The following is a 23,050-nucleotide window of genomic DNA, read 5'->3' as shown; positions in this document are numbered from 1 at the left end:
AATAAACTGAGGTACAACAAGAAACTGTGGCTTTATAACTCACATGTTGGATTTAATCCGTAGGTTGGTACTGTCAGGAAGAAAACAATGCAATAGCTGGGGTGTTGCCGGCAGCTCTCTGCGATGGTGATTCATTCAGCGGTACACCATGTAGCAATGATACGGCATACATAGAAGAGCAACGTTCTGGCTTGTGAGTTAGCTGCAGCTGGTCACCAGCATTGCTTTAATGCCTCTCAGACCACATCATCTCCCTGCAGAAAGGGATTGGAGCAAGATTCCATCACATAAGAATGTTTTCACATGCTTTCTTAAGATAGGGGGAACAGGCTTTTTAAAGAAAATTTTAAGCTTCCCTCGAGATGTAATCAACCCAACACACAACAAGGTCACCAAACTGTGAAAAAACAAGGGAGTTTGTTAGGGCATGCCCATCTGAATGACAGTAACAAGGATTAACCAAATTATCTAAGCTACACAAAGGAAAAAAAAAAACAAAGGAAGAACATAAATCTGACATAAAAGCTGATTTGTATTATTTTTTCATTTTTGTAAAATTATTTTCAGCATCACATAGAGGGAACTTCTAAAAAATGACGTTCAGTTAAGTTTTCTCCATCTCGCAGTACCAAGAAGTCTGATTTTTATCTTGACAATGCTCTTTGGAAATGTGCCTCTTTCAAATCCTGACTGCATATTTGGAGAAAAACTGGTATGCCAATAAACCATTTCTGACAGAGGATCACAAACATTTTTGCCAGATGTCTTTTAAATATCCTATTTCTAACAACATTACAAGCTATTTAGAGACTACAGCTTCTGGAATGGGTAGCTTCCAGTGGTGCATCTCAGAACAGAAATTCAGTCTGTGCCAAGCCAGCAGTCTTTGACGTGCCCTGAAAGGACCATTTGATGGGCCAAATCCTGAGAGCTGGGAAGCGTTTGTACATTTCATTCACTGCTGCAGATGTTCAATTACCCTCAAGAGCAAAGCCCAGTTATTTTGTGATGGTTGAACTTTCAGCCTTCGCTTGGAAAAAGAAATTATCTCCCATGGGGTAACAGATGTCAAACAGAAGGTATTTTTGAGATTAACAATTATTTTTGTTAATGAAAATAGTCTCTCTCTCTCTTTCTTCTTCTCTGTCCCCTCACACATTTTCAGTATTGCTCCCTTTTATGATCAGATTTTGACTTCTGAAAGACTTCTTTTGTGGGAGCTAATTGGGAACTGGTCTCTCTTGTGGCTATATTGATTGAACAGAGTGGGTAAACTCTCTGAATTTAATGGTGACTAACAGCCATCTGCTATACTCTATGACTAACATTATTCCATTTTTGTGGGAAGATGTGATTCCATTTTAGATCCTTAAGCAATTCAAATCACCCTATCCAGAAGATATTTTGCCTTTTCAGCTTCTTTTTTTGCCTCTGGACAGAAGTGGAATCCCCTAAAAAATGTGATCGAGGGGGCTGCTTTTGACCAAAACACAAATGACTCTGTTTGGTGTCTGATAAAATGCAACAGAGTGTCAGTTTAAACTTACTTTGCTAACCTGTACTGCTTTGGGAAGACTACCCATTTCAATAGGATTATAATTGCCCGTTAAGTTACTAGAACAAAAAAAAGAGGTGATCTCTTATGAGAAGGTTTAGCATAGATTGTTGATGGATTGGAGCCTATTTAGGTAACACTAATCAATGCCTCCTGGCAACTGCCAGATAGGGTACTGTATTTCCTGATGGCTTCAAAGGGCATTTTAGAAAAAGATGCTCAAAAACCAGAAAGCATTTCAGCAGAGAAAAGGGAAGTGGTGGTAGATAGCAAGGACAAACAACTTGAGGAAGTGGTTTTGGGCACTGTGGCTCTTCTGCCCACTTACGGACTATGTTTTCTGCCTCCGAGAAGAGGAATTCATAATGTTAGTGTATCTTTGGGGCCACTTCTCAATAGCATCTTATTTTATGATATTATTATTATTCTAAAGTTTAATGGCTTATTAATAATATTGATAAGGTAATTATTAACTAATCATTAATTATCAAATATTTATTATCAATGCTTAATGTTTGTAATATTTAATGATATTATCACTCTACTTCTGTGTTGGAAAGGTAAATTTACAAGCTGGTAGACAAAAAGAACAAGCAAATTCTGCAGCTGGAGAACCCTCCAGTTTGAGCTGCAAGAGGAAGACTAGACGCTGGTGCAGCCTGTAGAGCGAATAGCCAGAATATGGCTGTACCCATGCACTCAGGCAGGCAGGCAGGCAGGCAGGCACCTGACTTGGCAGCTGAGGCATCCTTCCAGGAAGGTATGAAGAAGGTGAACTTGGAAATCTGCAGACCAATGGTGACAAAGCGAGGACGGCCATGGCAAAGCAAATGCTATGCAAGACGGCAAACTAGAAGCCAACCTGGATGGAATCCTGTTCCCTAGTCACCTCCTTCATGTGTTGCCATGGGATGGCTTTCTCTGAAAAAATTTTTACACTTTTACTGGCTAATGAACAAATAGGGTAAGACCTGAAATTATCATTTGCAGCAAACAGGGTTGCAGATGGTAGAAATACAGGTATGTTTGAATGTGTTATTTGCATAGTAAGGAGTGAACATGTTATCACAGACCTGACTGTGAGGTGTAGGTCCTGAGGAGCAAAGTTCCTCGGGGCATCATGCCCTGCAAACTTAATGATCCTGTAGTGTGTTTTAATAGAATTAACTAGCTAAACAAAGAGCCTCCAGAGGCTACCCCACTCCCAGTCCCAGGGACTTTCTAGGTTCCACTCCCGTGTTGATCAAAAGCTGAACATGATTTATACTGTGGGGGACACAAGCTGTTGTAGAGCATTGGCTTAATGACTGCAGGCTCTACCAGTGCTCCCATGAGGCTCTGCCTTACTGGATCAGGTCTTACTCTGAAGTGTGTGCATGGGGTCAGCCCTTCAAAAAGTGCATTTCAAAATGGCATGGTTTTCAACGGAAAAATAAGTGCAGCATTAGAGCACTCTGATTTTTAAGACACAGCACAGTTCTGTGCTTCTGGCCAACCGAATATAGCTTCTGCTCCGTGCATGCACCAGAGAGCAAGACAGAGCTTTTGCAGACTGTTGCAGCATACTCTATGGACCCTCCATAAATTATTGATGAAACAGCTAATCTTCCATGCATACATGAGCAACACACCTTATCTTTCCCTTTGGAGCTTAGGTGAGAGTTGTTCATCGTACAGCTTTTCCTAAAAATGTACCGTGCATGCACAAAACATGGTTTTCAAAGGCTCTTAAGCCAAACAAATCACAAGTGTTCATCACTGAAACACTCAAATTTCTCTGCTAAATTTTAAATTTCAGCCCGCACCTGTTTCAGTGTTAGAAGTGTCAAAAATCACCTCTCCCTTTTATATTATGAGAAAAATGTATTTGTTCCCTTTCTCTCACTTGAAAACAGCAACTTGCTTTTTTCCTTGAGCTTTGAGTTAACATCATATTTGGGCAATGTAAAATATCAATCCAAGAAACAGAGGTTTCAAACACTACTAAGGAATTGAAAACCAGAAAGCAAAAAGGAAGTATCTAGACAAGCGCTGTTACGGTTGTCAACATCCCATATGCTGTAAATACCTGATGAGTTTAAAAGGAAAAAAAACCCACCTATTATCAATGTTACTTCCAACAGGAGAATTGTAGGGAGGAGGAGAAAGAGCTCCACAACTCCCTGCGTGGAGTAAGTGTATTACGCAGGGCAGCGCAGTGGCAAATCAAGCCCTGCAGAGCTGCTTTTCCCCGTGCCATGCAGCCAGGCACGTAACAGAAGCCTTATTGCAGAGTGTGGAGAGCGCTGTAACAGGACTGTTTGTGGCTGTACAGATTTCTTCCCTGCGAAGCAGAGACATCACATGGCGGCGTGCTGAGAAACAGCCCGATCCGCGATCTCTCCCAGGGACAGGACAGCTCCTCCCTGCCTCTTCTCAGGGGCTTGGGAGGAAGCCGTGCACTGCCTCCAAGTCACCGCTGTTTTCAGTCTTGATGAAGCCTTTTTCCCAAGTTCTCCTGTTCACCTGAGGCAGGGCAATGACGGAAGAGGGAACAGGAGCCTACTGACCTCACGCTGGGTGAAAAAATTGACTCTGACTCTACAGACTTCTTTTAGGAGGGCATTGAGATGGACGACAGTTTGAAATTCAGATTCTGGGCTGCGCTTGCATAACAGGGGATTAGAAAAGAATAATTTTGTAACCTGATTAAATATTATTCCATCTTGATATATTTGTGCTGTGAAAGGACCAGGCACACACCAGGGCTTAAGTCTACAAACTCTGTGAAATCAATGGGAAGTGAGGGAACGTAGATAGGAGATAGAAATGTCAATATTCTGTTGGATCTGGGCCAAGGTTTGACAGCGTATTGTGCAAAGACAGCACAAGACCCTTCCTCAAAGAGCCTGATGTCTAAATATGAAGAGTAAGTTACTGAGAAGTGAGAAATTCAAGACTTCCCACTATAGGCACAAGGCCTCACTTTTCTTAGACTATTAAGTTTTAAACCCCACCATATTACACGTAGGTTTAACAGACCTGCTCAAACTAGCCCACAATCCTTTTCCTGTAGCATGTGTGTCTTCAGTGAGAGATTACCACCTCCTTAAACACATGGGAGAGCAGTAAAAGAAAAAACCTGATACATTTCTAGCTAACTTTAAACACTGTAAAGGGAAGTGGTTAGAGGAGGAGAGTTAGAAACCTATGATTTGCCATCTTTCAGTGATTCAGTTTCTCAGCAAGAGCTCTTCACGCAGCCCACAGTCGATTTATGGGAGGTACAGAACCATCGAAGCAGCCAAATGTGAAACTGAAGTGGTCTTCCTCAGCAACCCAACCGAGAAACGAAATAAGGGCCCAATCCCACTCCCAGCAGAGACCACACTGATCAAGGCAATGGGATTATGGTACCTTTGGCTGCAGCAGGAGCAGGACGAGGTTTGAAACTGTGCAAAGGGAATACAAAGGGCCATCTGACCACTAGCGCTGACACTGCTCAGTGGGCTCTGCTATGCATGATGTGATCCAACGTGCGTCTTCCTCCAAATATTTTATCACTTGGTTGAAAGACACTTGAAGGAATCAGCCACTGACAGCTGGCCATTGGGGCTGCAAGGGAAGTGTTAAGGACTTCACTGACCTCTTGCACAGGGTGAGAGGCTGAGGCCTATCATTGTCTTAACCTTGAAGGTCGGCAGGGTCAGAAGGAGCACACAAAAGGCAACACTGCCGTTGCAATAAAACCAGAAAACTTCAAGAAAAAAAAAACCCAAACATTTTCTCTGTAGGCAATTAAAAGTGGATCCACAGGTTGCCATGGATACAAAAGTCCGTTTACTCTAGTAGTGTTTTCTAGCAGCTAAACACAAGTATAAGTGATTAAGGAGAAAACACAGCTATGTTTATAATGTTCCATTAGGTTTATATAATTAGCTCTTTCAACTGCAGACCACCACTGGTGACCTTTTTCTCGACTGTTCATAAAACCCAGTGGGCTGATGAGACCATTTTTAGAACCACCTGTCCTATCTCTGCCTCTCCACAATCATTTGGGTTCAAATGACTACTAGCATATCACACAGAACAATTTTCACAATCCAGAACCCTCATTTCAGGTTACGGTAATCCAACTAGCAGTTTGTATGGCTGGTCTGAGAGGAACACGTGCACAGCTATGCCTTAGACCATAAAGCAAGCCAAAACGCTAGGCACACAGCCTTGTGTGGAGCCCTCTATAGTCCTGTCTCAGAAAAGTGACCTTATCCTCCCATGCATGCACGAGAGACTAAAGCAGTCTCTCTGCTTGTGGGACAGGCAGAAAAGTGACGTGTCTTTGTATAGACTAGGCTGAAAGAGGGGCAAGTTCTGCCAATGAAAGGCTCGCGAGTGTGCATGGCAGGAGACTCTATCTTTAAAACGTGATGTTGGATTGGTAACTGCAAGGGTCAGTCCTGCCTCCCTCCATTGACGTTGTAGTGGTCTCCTCCCAGAGCTCTTGTGTCCAGCATTCCCTTCAAAAAAAGGAAAGCTGAAGTTCCGACATCTGGCATGCCGCTAGGTAGGAAGGTCCTGGCAGTGTGCCTCAGCCAGCTGTGGTGGGAGCCAGCTTTTGGAGTGAAGTGTGCAAGAGCTGGGAGAAATTGTGTTTGCTGCAACCAGCAGCTAGAGAAGTCTGGGTGCATTTCTTCACAGTCTCTGAACTGTTTCCATTAATATTTTTACTGGGAGCCCATTCTGATAAACCTTCTTTTTCTGTCCCGGACTTCAGAGCAGTCCTTCCCACTGTTGTGTTTTACAGAAAAATAGCGAGTTTAAAGACATTTCAGTGTCCACGGACACTCTCATAGAACCTGGATGCTGAGGTGAATTCTACATCATCTGGATCGGGAGATCCATCCATCCACAAATCAAAAGTTTATTTCAACGGCTCCAGTACAAAGAACCTGTCAACATCTTTGAAGTATTTTCTCAGTCTTAAAAACCATTGTGCGAGAAGGTCAACACAGGGCACCACTATTTTTTGTTTCATGGGGACTGCATGTAAAACAGACAACATTCGTGAAGAGTAATCTCTGGTTTTCTACACGCAAACCCAGCAAACTGGATTCATGAGGTTCAAGCTGGTCGCTCGTCATTACCAGCAAGAAAAATTCTGCAAGTCCAGTTATGCCTTCCCGTCAAGGTATTTTGAAGACACACAGTGGCATGGATGCAATTAAAAGGACAGTTTGGCCTACAGAGCTACGATTTCTGGTGAGCAGGGAGATGAAATGAACCCAGTGTGATGCCCAGGTTACAGGCTAAGTTGGCAGAGCTTGCAGTAAAAAAAAAAAAAAAAATTAAAAATCCATTTGTATGTAAACTTAGTAATTTTTAAGTATAATCAATAAGACACTTATGAGATTTTTCAAAGTAGAAATATGGCTTAAATCTCACTCCTCAAATTACACTGGGCTTTTCTGTTTGCTTAAGGACGCACAGGAGATGGAGTCTTTTCTCTGGATTTGGCTGTATACACTACACAGGACTTTAAAGTTTTAATGAAGTCACTGCAATTTAAAAATATCTGAATAGAACATAAGATTGGTCTTTTAAATACCTACACAGTCCAGCTTTTATCATATTCCAGGTTGTGCTAGAGTCCTTGAGAATCATCATCAGGACATTAATCTTTATTTTTTTAAAGACAGAAACGTTCAGTGTTATAAAATTTGTAAAATCTATGGCACTATGTCCTGGTTTCGGCTGGGATAGAGTCAGTTTTCTTCCTAGTAGCTGGTATAGTGCTGCGTTTTGGATTTAGTATGAGAATAATGTGATAACACACTGAAGTTTTAGTTGTTGCTAAGTAGTGCTTACACTAAGTCAAAGACTTTTCAGCTTCCCCTGCTCTGCCGGGTGCACAAGAAGCTGGGAGGGGGCACAGCCAGGGGGGCTGACCCAGACTGGCCACAGGGCTGTTCCATACCGTATGACATCATGCCCAGTATATAAACTGGGGGAGTTGGCTGGGGAGCATCGATTGCTGCTTGAGGACTGGCTTGGCATCGTTTGGTGGGTGGTAAGCGGTTGCATCACTTGTTTTTCCTGGGTTTTTTTCCTCTCTGTTGTTGTTTTCCTTTTCACTACTACTACTACCACTATTATTATTATTATTATTATTATTATTATTATTATTATTAAATTTCAATTATTAAACTGTTCTTATCTCAACCCACGAGTTTTCTCACTTTTGCCCTTCTGATTCTCTTCTCCATACCACAGGGAGGGGGAGAGGGAGTGGCTGGCTGTGTGGTGCTTGGTTGCCAGCTGGGGTTAAACCACGCCACAGTAACAGATCTTCAGATCAACCTACACTGAAAGTTTGCATAAAAAAATGCAAATAATATGCCCCCCCCCCCCCAGTTGCATACAGTCAATCCACAGAATCCGATTACTGTTTATTTCGAGAGCACTGCTGTGAAAGGGTAGGCTCGAGAGCTGCCAGCGAGAAGGGAGGCAGGGACTGTCTTCTTAATGAGTGTGTGTACAGTAACCAGCACAGTGGGACGCCAATAGTAATAATAATAAACCTTGATCGGAGATTTCAAACATTGCTGTAACATCAGACAGACTGTTCAGACTGCTGCACAACCAGGGGCTTCAGCTGCTGTAGGAAATCCTTAGATTACTCCAGGGATACTTCTGAATGATGTTGAACTAACCCGGTCAGGGCACGGGTATTTTCATTTCCCTCGGTTTTTTTTGTGCCACCATATTGCTTTTAAGTCAGTGGCAATTTTGGAAGAATGGTTACTTCACACCGTACTCTCCCGAGAAACCAAGGCAGAGGCCGCAGGCGCTCGGCCCCGCAGCCCGCAGCGTGCTCCGTGCAGGACCGCGCCGTGGGCAGCAGCGTGCGCGTCACCCCGGGCCCCCGGGCAGCCTCCCCGGCGCCCCGGCCCGGCGGCAGGCCCCGCCGCCAGCGAGGGCCAGGCCGCTGGGGCCCGGGCGCCAGCTGCCCCGCCGCCCCGTGCGCCGGCACCTTCCCTGCTTTGCTTCCAGGGCCGCCCCAGCGCGGGAGCTCTGTGCCCCGTTTTGGGGCAGGGACACCAGGGCCCCTACGGCTGCGAAGCCGCGCCGAGCTGGTGCGGCCCCTTGCCCGCGGGAGCCCTCCGCCCCGCTCCCCGCGCAGCCGGCAGCCAGGCCGGCGCTCCGGCCCCCGCCTCTGCCCCGCCCGGCTCCAGCACCGCGGGCGGGCGGACAGCGGCGGGCGGACAGCGGCGGGCCGGCGGCGGCGGGCGGGCGGGCGGACAGCTCCGGCCGGGGCCGGGGCCGGGGCCGGGGCCGGGGCCGGGGCCGGGGCCGGGGCCGGGGCCGGGGCCGGGGCCGGGGCCGGGGCCGGGGCCGGGCGCGGCGCAGGGTCCCCCCTTCCGGCGGCGGCGCGCAGCGGCGGCCCCGCCGCGGCCGGCGCTGTGGTTTTAAATGGGCGGAGCGGCGGCGGGCGGCGGGGCGGGCGGTGGGCGGCCGGCGCCGGCCCACGGCGCCCATATAACCCCACCTCCCGGGCGCGGACTGCCGCCGTAATTGGCTGGATGTGGTACTTGGAGATGTTGAGCTGGCTCCTTCCCCCCATGTCCCTGCACACACACAGGGGCGGGTGGTGCGGGCGGGAGCGGGAGGCAGGGCTCAGCCCCGGCGGCGGCGGTGGCGGGGCTCCCCCCACTCCCTGCCTGCCCGCCGCCGTGCCCGAGCCGCTCCTGCTGCTGGGCTGCTGCCTGCGGCCGCAGGAGCCGGCCGAGCCGGGCCGAGGGGAGCGCGGGCGGCTGCTGGCGGCGGCCGAGATGATGGCGGAGGGCGGCGGCGGGCCGGCGCGGAGGAAGGCGCTGTCGCTGCTGGAGGCGGCCCGCTCCCGCTACGAGAGCCTGCAGATCTCCGACGACGTCTTCGGGGAGTCGGGCCAGGACAGCAGCGGGAACCCCTTCTACAGCACCTCGGCCGACTCCCGCTCCGCCGCCTCCTCACAGGACGAGGAGGACGACGAGGAGGACGAGGGGCGCCCGGGGGGGCCGAGCCCGCGGGGCAGGGCGGCCCGGCGCCGCGCCCCCAGGGCGGCGGCCACCCCGGCGGAGCGGCGGCGGCAGCGGCAGGTCGGCGGCGGCGGCGGCAGCGCCAGCGCCGTCCCGGGCGGCCCCGGCCCTATGGAGGAGGAGGAGGAGGAGGAGGAAGCGGAGAAGGGGGGCTGGACCCGGTCGCTGCGAGACGTCCCACCCCCTCACTTCAAGGATGGCAGCGGTACGCGGAGGGCGGGCTGCGGGGCAGGGGGCGGCGGGCGGCTCCGGGCGGCTCTTGGGAGCGGGGGTGCCCGCGGCGGGTGCCCGGAGCGCAGCGCCGAGGCCTGGGTCGCGGAGGGAGAGGAGCCCTTGTAGGCCCGGCTGTCGGCCTGGGCCGGTGCCCGGCCCCTGGCCGCGGGGGCGGAGGAGACGACAGGTGCCTCCCGCCCGGTGCCCCCCCGGGAGCGGCCCTGCTGTCAGGCCGCTGGCGGCCGGCGCCGGCCCCGCTGGTGCGGGGGGAGCCTGGCCGAGGCAGCGAGCGGCGGGGCGAGAGGAGGCCGCGTGTGCTTAGTCACCGGCCGCGGCAGCGCTGCCCCCAGCGCCAGCGGCTCCGGGGCTCCCCGCGGGGGGCGCGGCGCGGGGCCGCGCCTGGCTGTGCTCCGCTGCGGCGGGGGGCTCCTCGTCCCCGCTTACGGGTGGGCAGAGCCGCGGACCTGGGCGGTGCGGGGGAGCCGTCCTGCGCTGGGCAGGAGGGCTCCGGGGAGGGGGTTCCCTCTGGCTGCAAGGCTTCCTGTGCAGCCGTCCCTGCCCTTAGCCCCTCTTGCGCGGCTTTTGGCCAGAGGCACCACGAGTGGTGACATGACACGACGCACAGCGCTGAGATCCCCCTGGACCGGCTTGTGTAGCAAGTTGCACCGCTGGTTTTCCTATGGAGCCATCATAACGTATCTGTCCGCAGGCCTCAACGACCAAGTTGACTGTGTAGCAGCAGGGCTTTGCTAAAAAAAGATTAATGGTTCTGAAGAGCTGGGGTGTGAAATAAAACATTTGCATGTCAGAACAAGATGTGATGATTCTGTCATCTTCAGCTGAGCCGATGGCTTGCCCGCTGTTTATTTTGTGTAGTGTTTAATTCCTTCATTTTGCTATGAAAAGGTAAATGCAGAAGAGTGCTGCTGGCCTTGGGGTAGTGTGCTGAAATTTGTGCAGTGGGACAGGTAGAAACCTGTCTGAGGAAGCAGCTTGGGATGGGGGAGTGAGGTGGAGCTAGCACTGGAGCCCAGAGAAAGTTCTGTCACGCTTCTGACAGATGCGCAAATAGAAGTTGCGTCTACCTCTAGAAATAGCTAACCACTGTGAAATATTTAAATATCAAGCTGATGTGCCTCTTTAAAGAACTCTGCGAGTTTTATTGATGATTCTTATTCATAAGCGTATCTAAGATGAGATTCCGGACTGTAGGCTTCATGGTGTGATGCTATTTCAGCATCAATTATCACTTCATTTCTCTGCCTTTGCTGGCTTATTTCTTCATATTATTACTTTATAGTAATATCCATTTTAACATAGACAGAACTGGGATGAGTGTTGTAATGCTGGTTTGAAAACAAATTAAGTTGATGACCTATTAATTCAGGAGTTTGTATTTCCTTTGAAATAAATAAGCCCGATTTATGGTTGTCAGAAATAGATGCAGATGTCTCTTGAGGAAGGTGTATGGGTATTGCTGTGAATATTTCCTCCTAGTAATAGACAGAGAAGTTGTTGCTGCCCTTTCGTTCTGTTGATCGTGATGATGATAGATGCTGCACGCTGTTCATAGCATGGTGATTTGGTTTGGCTGAAGTTCAGTTAGTGTTGTGCTTTGATACGTGTGAAACAGGTACCCTCTGTCATAGGGGGTTTTTTGACTACTCAAATTCCAAGCATTGTATATAACTAAACTCCTATAATTCTAGCTCATAGATCGACTGGTTTTAGGCCATGCGGGTATTGTAATTGGAGTCGCACTAAGCATACTTGTACTGGCACTGTTGTCACTTCACTGGATGCTGTTCTGACCCAAGAGTTCGGATCCATACTCTCTGAGGAAAAGGTCTCCGCTGAGGTGAAGACAGCTGTCCCTTGCATCTTTCGGTCACTAGTGGAGTACAAGCAAGAAATGCAGGGTCAGACACAGAGCACTAACAAAAGCATATTCTCAGTTCAGATGTGCTGGATGTAAGAATCCTTTCTTTCTAGGTTCTCACCTTAAAAGGAAGAGGTTTTCATGAGACTGAGATAAAACTGAGCTTTGCTTAGCACCAAAACTTGCGAGTGCGGCCTTTTCATCAAAATCTCAAGAGAAGAATCCTAGCGGCAAGTACTTGACATCATCTGATACCAGAAGACAAATGTCCTTGTAGACTGATGTCTCATGAGACTTCAGCTACATCAATGCTGGAAATAAATCTTTGAATCAGACTAGGATCAAACCTGATGTCAAGCTGTTCGGTTTGGGAGACTGCCACTTCATGAAAGGCAAGGTGTGGAGGAGAAAAAGGTTTAAGTTAGTTAATGAGAATGAGTTAAAGCTCCCAAGGAAAAAAAAAAATGAAGAGCCACTTACAAAACTCTTGTGGTCTTTTTAACTAGAAGTAGAAAATACTATCACTTCCTCTTTTCTTTTTTTTTTTTTGAGTAAATTACTTAATACTGCCTTTCCCTTCCCAGCCTCAATATTAAACTGACATCTTAAAAATATTGTATCCATCCCTAGAGTTAGTCCTGGGCACAGACAGGCTAACGGATACTTCATCTCAACCATATACTACAGGCCCAGATGTGCTGGGGGCTGCTGGCAGCGTTAGATGGTTCAGCATGTCCTCCGTCTGCAGTCAGCCACTGCGTGTGTTTGTGGTGGCGCCTGCCTTGCCCGTGTGGCAGGTTCTGACAAACTGGGAAAGGTCTGCATTGACTTCTGTGTCACGAGAGAAGTGACTGGATGGCATAGCTACTCAACACTCTGCTGCTTGTGTCCCTGACTTTTGTTTTCTGCCCCTTTTTCAGCAATCTCCAGTTACTGTTGTTTCTGTTGCTTTTAATAAAAATAGCGGGTGCTTAGACTCCCTGGAGAGGAAAAAAAAAAGAACATGAGTAGCTTTAGCTGACTTCCTTTGTGGAAATCCAAAATAGCTGTTAACTTTAACACAGAGGTTAGAACAGATGGCTTGCTGGCACTTCGTGTTATTTTCAGTTAAGCTACTCTGTGAAATCATTCTCTTTAGTTGCTGAGAAAAATCCCGACCAAATTGTGATGCCCTGATTGTTAAACTGATAACTAGTGGCACTGTGTAGTTCTGATTAAAATAGGTTGAGGAAACAAGGGAGGTCAAGTGCCCGTTACAAATGTCAAAGCAGTAATGTGAGTTCTGAGGTACGAGCAGCGGATAGGAGGTCTTGGAGGCAGCTGCTGAAATGCCTTCCCTTCACAAAGAGCGCCTGGCTACAGCAGGTCCGTGGGTAGGTCAACGTGTGTGTTTAAAAGGGTGATGGCATGATCATGATCAGTTGTTGGATCCAGGCATGTTTTGGCATCTCCCTTCTCATTCTCTCCAAACCTTGCTGTGAAGGGGAAGCAGAATCGATTTTGTTGGGAAGTGAATCTGCAAATAGATAGGCTTCTAGGAAAGGAGGTCTGACCTCTGCCCAAACAGTACTTCGATTCTGAAAGGAGGGATAGCTGGGGCTCCTCTGGCTTCCCTTCCTCTGAGGGCAGGACAGAGCTAGTTGCGGAAGCGCAGAAAGAATAAGAGAACAAATCGCTGCTAGGATAGGGAGAGCATAATTGAAATTGAGAGAGCGAGCGAGCAACTATTATTACTTTAGTGACAACCTAGTAAGTGCCAGTAACTCAACGCAAACCCTTCATTTCTGGTCGCTCCTGCCTCAGACTTAATTGGTGTCTGCTTCCTTCCTTCGAGAGCGGGGTGGCTCTGGGTGGTGCCTTCCCTTGTTAGCTCAGTAACCTGGCCAGGAAATGTTCTGTAATAGATGAAGGCAGTGTTGGTCCTGGTCTTTCTTTGTGGAGGGTCTTAGAAGGTGCAAATATCCTGCAGTATTGCTGCAGCTTGATGTTCCTGAATTGGGGTAGCTGGTGTTCTCTTCCTAGGGTCCGATGCTTCCTATATCCGTATAGTTCAGTGACCAGAAGCTTGGACCTCAGATGTGAGAGCACTTCCTATTGTTAGGGGTAATGTTACCGTGGCAGCAATAGCAGGGAAGGCTGAGCAAAAGTTAATGCCGAAATCCTCAAAGTACAGCCAATCGGTGCTACTGTTTTCTGCATTTTCCATGCCCCCCAAACCCTGTTCTTAAGCCTAGACCTGAGGACAAAATGTTAAGAATGTTCCTTGTTGAAAGAGTATAGCAGCTCCTCTTCAAGTTGCATTTGAGAGTGTAACTAGCTTTTTATGGATTTCCAGAGTATTTCTCTGCAACACTAAATGTGCTGCAAGTTACCATCTTTGAAGAACACGTTCCAGTGGAACAGCATGCTCTCAGGGAGAAGTTACATAGACCATGTCTAGCAATCAGGCTCTCCTTGTCACCTTGAAGAGGTTTAAATGAATATTGAAAGTAGTTTTTATTCTTGTTTGTTTTTTTTTTTTTTTTTTAATGAGAATGTTCGTTTCCAGAAAGACCAGGGGAAACAGTCATTTATTCCATCATGGCTTCCACATGAGAGATTATCCTCTGCACAAGGGAGGGTATGTTATCTGAGAGATGAATTGAGTCTGCATGCAGGGTGGTAGCATCTTCCAGCTAAAGTCAAAGAAGCAAGGCACAGCTTTAAATTCCAGGTTGTGACCACCCTCACAGTAAAAAACGTTTTTCTTCTGTTTAATCACAAGTGTCTGTTTGCATGTCAGCTGATAAGACTTCACTCTTGATTGGATTTTTTCAGTAGTGTTGTTATTTTCTGAATGTTAAATAAGGAAAATTAATTTAGTTCCTTCAAGTTAGTCTCCAGTGAATCATACAGTACAATATATATTGATACAGCATGGAGTTGTTCATTTGACCTGTGTTCTAAATAGTTTTAGCAGAGGTAAACAATTCAGTTAAAGTTAAATAATCAAAGGAGAGGAAAGTGATGTAGGTAAGGGGAGAAAGGCTTTTAGCTGTTATTTGAATGGCTGTAATTGTAACTGGGCAGAGAGTGATAGAAAGTCTTTGCAGGGTATAGGGGGAGACCCAATGCACAAAATCTTCCCAAGAATGTGGAAAGGCAGATGGGAAAGCAGCATTCCAGCAGCAGGGAGCCTGGAGGAAGAGCTCTTCGGTCAGGCTGGGACATAAGAGGGCCATATACATGCCACCATCCAACAGCGGTGGTGATCTTGGCTCAAGTCCTGAATAGAATCTGAAGGCTTTAGTCTTATTAGATTGAGGTCAATACTTAAAGATTCCAGAGGTGGAAGAAAGGCTATGAAAGCTACTTAGTCGCTTATGGCAGATTCTGCTTCAGAAATATCTGGGCCAAATTCTCTGACAGTAAGTGGATAAAGTGCTGCTGATGTGACTTGTTCTTGCTTACTCATATCATCAGACAATTAGTTGCTTTTGACTTGCATAACTGTGGAAAACATCTATATAATCTATTCTTGCATTCTAAGTAGAAATTACTTACATCTTCCTAGAAGTGTTGTGATGCTGTCATTATGGTAAATACATGACAAAGATATACATGACTGCTTTGCAGATCCTTTATAGGATGACTTAAAGGTTTGAAGTTTTGCTGAAGTGAATTATGCAAAGGCTTAATATCTCATATGTCTTATGAAATTTAAATGTGCTTTTCGTGTGGTTTTACTGGGTCTAGAGCACGTTTTCCTGCTTCCATCATCACTGAAGTGATGCAAGTGCATGACATGACAACCTTATTGATTCTAAAATTCAGTGCACTTTAGCTATCTGTGTTCCCTGCCTTCTTTTGCCCATAGCTCTGCTATTGAACATGCATTTGGGGAATAACCCAGTGTTGATCAACTTCATGGAAAAAACTGTTCTCTGCTTTTATACAGAGACCCAGTTTTGATCAGTACTTGAGACATGAGAGTCTATAAGCACTGCAGATCAAGGTCTTCTCCATAGACACCGTCTAGCCTTTTACAGAGAAAAAGTATATTTACTCCTAGATCTTTTACTGCATCAAATGAGTCTTTTCCCCTTGCAGCTATTGATGGGGTCATTTAAAAGAAGTAGATTAGTTCCTGCAGCTACTCATGTCCTTTTGTCAACATCACAGAAACAGTACAGCAAACAATTTCCTTGTCTGCATACCTCCAAATCAACCTGGAGAGGAAATTAGCCTCCCTGCTGAGTCTAATGAGGATGCTAAGAGTGGAGTTGGCTTGCTAATTCTGTATAGACAGAATAGGTCACAGGAAGCTGTCCTGGATGCCATAAACTTAAAAGAGGCTGGAAATTTGTCTTAGGTGTGCTTGTTCATGTAGGTGGTTTTTTTCCCCTCCTCCTGTGCTCAAGTTTCCAAAATTTTGGAGCAGATGGATTTAGCAGTTTGGAAATACAAGGTGCTTCCCAAAGGAAAGGTAATCATGGATACAGCTATACATCTTATCTAGAGGTAAGTGGAATATAATCCCTAAAATACCTCATCCTTCCAAATACTGCCAAAAATTGGGCATGTTATTACAAAACAGAACAGATGGACTCAAAAGGAATGCATGGCTAAGACAAATGCATGAGAATACTAGCATTTAACATCTCACTTCCTTGTGGCAAGGAATCCTTTCTCGGAGCTTATCCAAGCTCCCACTTAATATTCCTTAAAGAACAGGATGTTAGTCAGTCACTGGCTCTGTCTGAAAATGAACGGGCACATAACTGGGTCTTTTAAAAATGAAGCCAGAGCTCCTTGACTGAGGGACTGCAGGAAAATAGGCTTGGAAGGCTCCTTAGCTTATTTTGGCTCTGTATAAATTGCTTCTGGATTATCTCCTGGTTTTCTGTGAAGACAACTGGTATTAATGGCACATGATAGAAAACATGCTTTTGATTCTGCTTTCTTGGATAGCATGAGGGATTCGCATGACCTGTATTGACAAACTATATTTGCCATTAAGAAGGACAAAGAACAAAACCAAGCAACTTCTATTCAGCAAGCAATACAAAGCTGTAGCTGTGCAGCTGAAAACTGGGCAAACTGAGGTGTAGTCGATGAGGCACACTAAGGATGCAAAAATCATGTCAGAGAGGGATACACAGGAGACACAGAAGCAGTAAGTATCGTGTATGTCTGTATGGATGGGAGGAATTAGCTGTGCATAGGACAGGAAGATTACTGGACTGAATAAAAGATACAGCGAGCCCATCAGTGGGCACAAATGAAAGTGTTATTTCTAGTGAAGAAAAGGCAGAAAAAAGACTTAAAGCAGCTGCTGCTATCACTGTGATTCATTTCTGATTACATATGGCAGAGAGGTGGGTGTGTATGAAAGATTAAATTGGAGCAAAAAATGAGAATATCTTTCTTTTTTTAAGTTACTTATGAAATTCACTGTTGTGGAAAGTCTGACTATCCAGTGCATATAGTCATCTCTGCTTTTTTTGAAAGGTAGATGCTGGCTAACTTCCCAGTGGGTAGCACTTACAGGTGTGAAGTCTGGGGTCAGCGTGTAGCTGTGGGCGTGTGGCTATTCCCATTGATTTGACGGTGCTGTCTGCTGCTGGATGCACCCTGCTGATACAGGGCTTGGGCAATGGTAATCTTGTCAGTTCATGCCCAGAAAAACTACTTTGAAGAGGTTGTATGTATTGAAACTCATACATGTATGCACTTACACATGTAAGCACTTATACATACGGCTTATGGCATTTGGGATGGGGATCTAGTTTTACTTGTTCTGCCCTAGTGGGGCAACAGGGGAAACAGTTCCACTGGACTGCAAGGCAAGAGGCGGCCAGCCTTCCCCAGAGGGCAGGGTGGTGGTTTGTAACCTTCGCCTGCTGCAGCAGCCTAGCAAAAATGAGCCTCCTTTGGTTTGGGGCGAGAGATTCCCAAGATGATCTTGAAAAATGTAAGATACTCTTACATCTGTCATGCTGGATATGTTGCATTGTGGATGTGAATACATATGTGGATACAAATTCTTATTCAGCCTTTCAAAGGGCTTCTAGCTTGCTGGACTGTATTCCTGAACGGTATCACTAAATGAGAAGACCTCCTTAAACTGAAGACTTTTCCTCATTTCTTGGCCATCACAGTTATTCCTTACTTTAAAACTTGTCCTGTTATGTAGTTATTTGTTGGTTTGAGAGGAAATAAAATGCAATGTCTGAAGGTTTATACTCATGAGGTCTGCATTAATTCTCTCTTGTCATTGGCTTTGAGATTAAGAGAAATTAAGCACTAAAACTTGGAGTGCCTTTGAGTGATCTGTAGCTACTTTCATGGTGCTAACATTGCTGTAAATAGTCTCAGTCCTTTCTTTTAAGGGTAAGGAAAGGAGGTGGCTTTAAACGTATCATGAATCTCCCCCATTGGGAAAAGACTGATGGGTTTTGGAGTAAATGACATTCTGCTCTTTCCACTTGACAGGGTTGTACTTGATAAATAAGGAATGACCCTCTCAAAAAAGGCCTTTCTTCATCTGCTTCTGTACTACTGGGTAATGACTCACACTTAAATTGACATCAGAGATGGTCTAAAACAGCTTGTCAGACCTCTACAGCAGCCCTCTGTCATTGTGCCCCATGGGGCCGGGGGGCTCCCCGGTGGCTGGGCACTATGGGGGCTCCCCGTGGGGTCTGTCAGGGCAGGGCCTGGCAGCCAGGGCCTGTCCCACTGCCCCAGCCGTGAGCAGGGCAGCCGAGGGCACTGGGGCAGCTCCAGCCTGGGCCATCGGGCACCTCCCTGGGGACAGGCCGAGGCCAGATTGGGATGTGAGCCCATGGATGGGCCTGGCTCGGCAAAGCCCATGGCCGGGCAGGGCAGGGCTGTGGGGAGCTGAAGACCAGCCCTGCTGGGGCAGGGGCTGAAGGCCCCAGGGCCTGCAATGGGGTCTGGGGCCAGGGGGCCCAGGCAGGGACAGTCAGGCCTGGTGGTGCCCCTGGGGCACTGACAGCAGCTCCTTAAAACAAACTCTTTGGCAAAAGCCATGACTTTCTGTAACCTCTTTTCCACAAAAGAGGTGTTGAGAAGGAGTTTGGTGCTGCTTGTTTGGGCCGCTCTTCCAGACCACTTCCCACCTGCTCTGGGCTCTCCTTTCCCTGTCCCTACAGCTCAGGCTGTTGGTAGCCAGCCCTCCCCTCAGCCATGGAGGGCCTGGCCGCTGCCATAGCACAACTAGGGGATAGCAACTGTCTTCTCATTACCTTTCTATTTCATAGGTGCCCTGCAAGTCCAGGCTGGTTCAAATTACCTTTGCTGTTTATTTCTCGTGTATGAAACAAGATACCAGCTTGTGGTGGCTTTGGCACCTGGAGTGGCTGTACATAGTTAGGAGCTACCTGAGCCTTTCGGAGGCCCACCACAGTCACTGCGTTCCCCGTCAGATTTATCTCCTCGTTTCTTATAATGAATCAGAGGCAGCTTCTTGAGGCAGGAGCCATCTCTGCATTATTAGCTCTGAGTTTCGCACTCTGCTTTGTGTTACACTATATCTGCTGCAAGAAACACCTTCTTGCAGAGATTAAAATATACAAGGGAGAGAAGCAGGCAGATGCAGAAACATCTGACTGAATAAATACAATCTAGTCCCCGTCAGGTATTCTCACTAAAATTGTCATTACTGCAAATGTCTGTTTCTGTCTCCATTTGAAGTCGATAAGGTCTGGCCCAGTATCTCCAAAGATGTGTTGCATAAAGATCTGGCAAAAGCTTAAATGTTCTGATGGAAGATATTTTTTTTATTATTTGATGAGAATTTGAAACAGCCTTGCTGAATGGAGGTGGACTTACTGAATTTGTTTATTAAACTTTTAGATAACATGAAGTTGGGAGGGACTTCATGTGCACTGGAGGACAGGGTGAGAATTTGCAAGGTTCTTGACAACCTGAAATAGCCCAGGGGGAAAAAAGGGGCACGGTGCAAGAGAGAAATACTTCGTGTGAAGGCAGCAATGACTGACAGCACAAGTGGAAAATGGAGGGGAAGGGGAAGGACTGTTTAGGTGGAAAAGGAACTGGAGGTTGAAGCCGGACACCAGACAAATGTGACTCATTGTCATGTTGTTGTGAAAAGGCAAACATCCTCCCCAGATACTTGAACAGAAGAATGTACAAGTCTTGCAATGAGACTGTCTTGCCATTTAGGAGAGGTAGTCTGGGTCACCAACCCAGTTAAGAAGCAAATAGTCGAATGTGAAGAGAAAGGACTGAGAAGCAGAAAATCTACCAGCTGTACCACCTTTCAGTATTCTGTTTTCAAGCTAAGCGGCCATACGGATAAGTAAAGGCTACTGTAGGAAAGGTAATTATCTGCCTTCTTGCTCTGGAAACTGAATATAAAGAATAACAGGTGTAAATTGAATTGATGGATAATTAAATCAGACATGATAGAAACTCTCAGACAGTGCAGTGCTGCAGAAGTCATGAGGTATGTCACTGGAAACCTAAGAACAAGTGCCACTAACCTGTTGACTGACACCCAGTATGTGTGCTGAATGGGGATAGAGGCCTGGACTAAAGGACTTCTGAGGTCCCTTCCAGCACTCTTCTCTGCTTTAGACTAGCGTTTGCATGTAGCTTAACCAGGGAAGCTGCTTAGTAGCAAGTTGTATGTTGGAGTGCTATGCAAAAGGCTTGCCACTTGCATCTCCTGCCTCAGCTTTGGGAGCAGGGAGAAAGCTGTATAGCTGCTGGGAAGGAGCTGTGTGCTTGCAGAAGGCCTCCTGATCCATTAAGGTGAAACTCCCTCCTTCCCTTCACCCCAGTATAGTGGCCCAGGCACACTTGACTGTTACTTAAAGTATTGTTCTCACCCTCACTTCTATAGTAATGATGAGTTGTGTGTACGTGAATCTTGTATCTCTACACAAATGACTAATTGTGAATTTCCTTCTGCCAGGGGTACCTGATACAACACTACCCAAATACCTGTGAGATTAGCAAAACTGAACTTTGGAGGCATTTAGTTGCTGCATCATCCAGTGGTGCCTAGGTTTGTACTTGCCTTCATCCACGACTCTTGTGAGGTATGAAGAGCCTCCTTGCAACTAAATGCCAGCACAAACCGCTGTAGACCACTGTAGATGAGGATGGATATGTGGAGGAAGACAGGCACAGGTCTGGAATAAGCCCAGCTAAGTCATAGTCCAGATGTCTGCAATAACTGATGACCATGTAACAGATGTCTTGGCAGGAAAGGACAACTGAATGTCTACTCCATGTTTCTCCAGTTCATGGACTGGGTATCAGAAGGTTGTTTCTTCATTACTTTGTGAGCATTGCAAAATTGTTTCCATCTTGCAAAGAGTACTATTGGCACTTAAGTCTTCTCTTTTCCTAATACTTGCCTCAAGTATATTGAAGAGATTTGCTTCTTTTCCCCCCTCCCGGGCTAAAATGAGAAAGTAAGTGTTCTCTTCACAATCTTCCCTTGCAAGAATACACCCCTACTTCTTATAGTAGTAGTTCTCTATCTTTCCCAGCTTAGGATCAACTTTTTGGTGGCAAATTGCATAGAGTTCCAAGCAAGGTCTTACAGTTCCTGTTCAAAGGTACTAATATGTCACTATCTCCCCTAAAGATAACTAAAAACCTGCCCTATGCTACCTAGAAAGCCACTGGTTTAGAAGTCAGTCGTGCATCACTTTTCTGCAATATCAGAGATTTGTCTCTGATTTGAGCAGATAACTAGAGGAAAAAACTCTCATTAGTGGTCTGTAAGTGCATGACTTTGCCCCCTTTTTTTTTCTGTTGCATATACTCCTCTTTAGATTTATTTTGTTCTAATAATAAATGAAACAATCTCTTCCAGAAATCACCTACCTTCATCCAGACAGCTCCTCTGTCAGTCAAGGATCTGGGTAAAGAGAAGACATTAATGGTCTTGCTCATCCCTGTTGCTGCCGATTAACAAGTAGTTAGCTAGAAACAGAACAGATAAATTCAACTATCCTGTAAGTAATATCCTAGAATCATACCCACTAAAAATTATTCTAAAGTGACCTGTCTATGATGCAAATGCTCTGCATTTGTCTTGATGTCCTTGATTAGTCTTTCCTCCAAAATTTCTTCAGTCTTTGAGAAGTACTGAGATCAGAGTAACAAGTTTAAAGTTGTCAAGTCTCTTACTTTTATTTGAAAGTCTTTGTTTTCTCAGCTTAATGTGTTACCTTGAACTTGGATTCACTTAGGTTCTTGTTATGGCACTCCTATTATTTCAGGATTAGAAACAAAAAGTATGTACAAAACTGCAAGATTTTATTTTTTTATGTCTTTGTCTCTGCCACGGGTATTGCAGCTTCTGGAGTCCAGTCCTCAAACTCATGAAACTTATTCTCTTATGAACCTCATTAGTTGCCTTGAAGATGAAGGCAAAAATGCTTGCCTTGACTGCAGAATCACACCTAGGTTATCATGAATATCTGTGTCCTGAAAATTGCGCTGGCCTCACTTCCTCCTCCTTCCCCTTCGTCCTCATTTTATTTAGTTAAAGAGCCTTTTGGCTTTTCCTGTACAAGGCACACTTGTTTCTGATTAAAAGAGGAAGGAGCATAGCCAGAAGTACCTAATCCTACAATTTCACTAGACTGGGGTAAATACAAACCACGTTGAGCTCTGTAAATGCAAATTACAGTGCAAGCACCTATTTGCTCTCTGGGACAGATGGCAGGTGTAAAATACTCAGCTATGGATATTTTTGAATTGGTATTGTCAAAGCAGGTACTGAATATGAAATTATTCTAGGAATATGAAATGGACTTGACACTGTTAATGCTGTTGAGATTGTACCAGTTTTTAACTCTTTCTGTTCTTTTTGGCTGTTGGCTATCACTCCTGAATCAATGAAAAGAAACTAAGTGAGCACTAGTTTCTTTCTAAAAGCAGCCAACTGTATGTTGAAGCAAAACATAGCATTTTATGGGCAGATATTGCAGTTGAGTGAGTGAAATGTTAAAATACAAACCGTGCCTTTTCTTTAGGTCTTTTGCTGAAAGGTTGACTCAAAAGGGGTTGAGTATTGACCTGGAGCGGCTTGACATCGAGCAGTGTGCTACCAATTGTTCTAATGTCAGCTTCCTTCCTAAGATAAAAGGGAGATGGGATTTTTTTCTTTTTAAGCTGAAATGGGCAGCTAAAGGGAGAATGCTTCAGCACAACACTTTAATCAGAAAAGGAGCAAGAAACAAGTATAACAAAAGCTGTTCAAAACTTTACTTTGAAGCTTTCTGTTTCTACTGAGTCCTTTTGATCTGTACTATAACCTTTTCCTAACCTGCTCTTCTCTGCTACAGCATTTAGTTTCTC

The 23,050-nt window shown here is 46.1% G+C and overlaps 1 protein-coding gene across 1 annotated transcript in view; it reads left to right on the top strand.

Annotated features, from left to right (window-relative positions):
• Window positions 1-9,114: 9,114 nt before the first annotated feature.
• PGBD5 (piggyBac transposable element derived 5) overlaps window positions 9,115-23,050 on the top strand; it is a gene marked incomplete at its 5' end in the record, with an annotated part of 67,584 nt that continues 53,648 nt past the window's right edge. Inside the window, one exon of the mRNA XM_082306352.1 lies at window positions 9,115-9,814. Within this exon, the coding sequence (XP_082162478.1) occupies window positions 9,115-9,814 (700 nt within the window). The remainder of the gene's footprint in view (window positions 9,815-23,050) is intronic.

The sequence above is a fragment of the Platalea leucorodia genome (assembly GCF_965183815.1).
Source record: "Platalea leucorodia genome assembly, chromosome: 3".
Classification (NCBI taxonomy): domain Eukaryota; kingdom Metazoa; phylum Chordata; class Aves; order Pelecaniformes; family Threskiornithidae; genus Platalea; species Platalea leucorodia.
The sequence above is the reverse complement of the archived record's forward strand: the minus strand, read 5'-3'. Positions and strand labels throughout refer to the sequence as shown.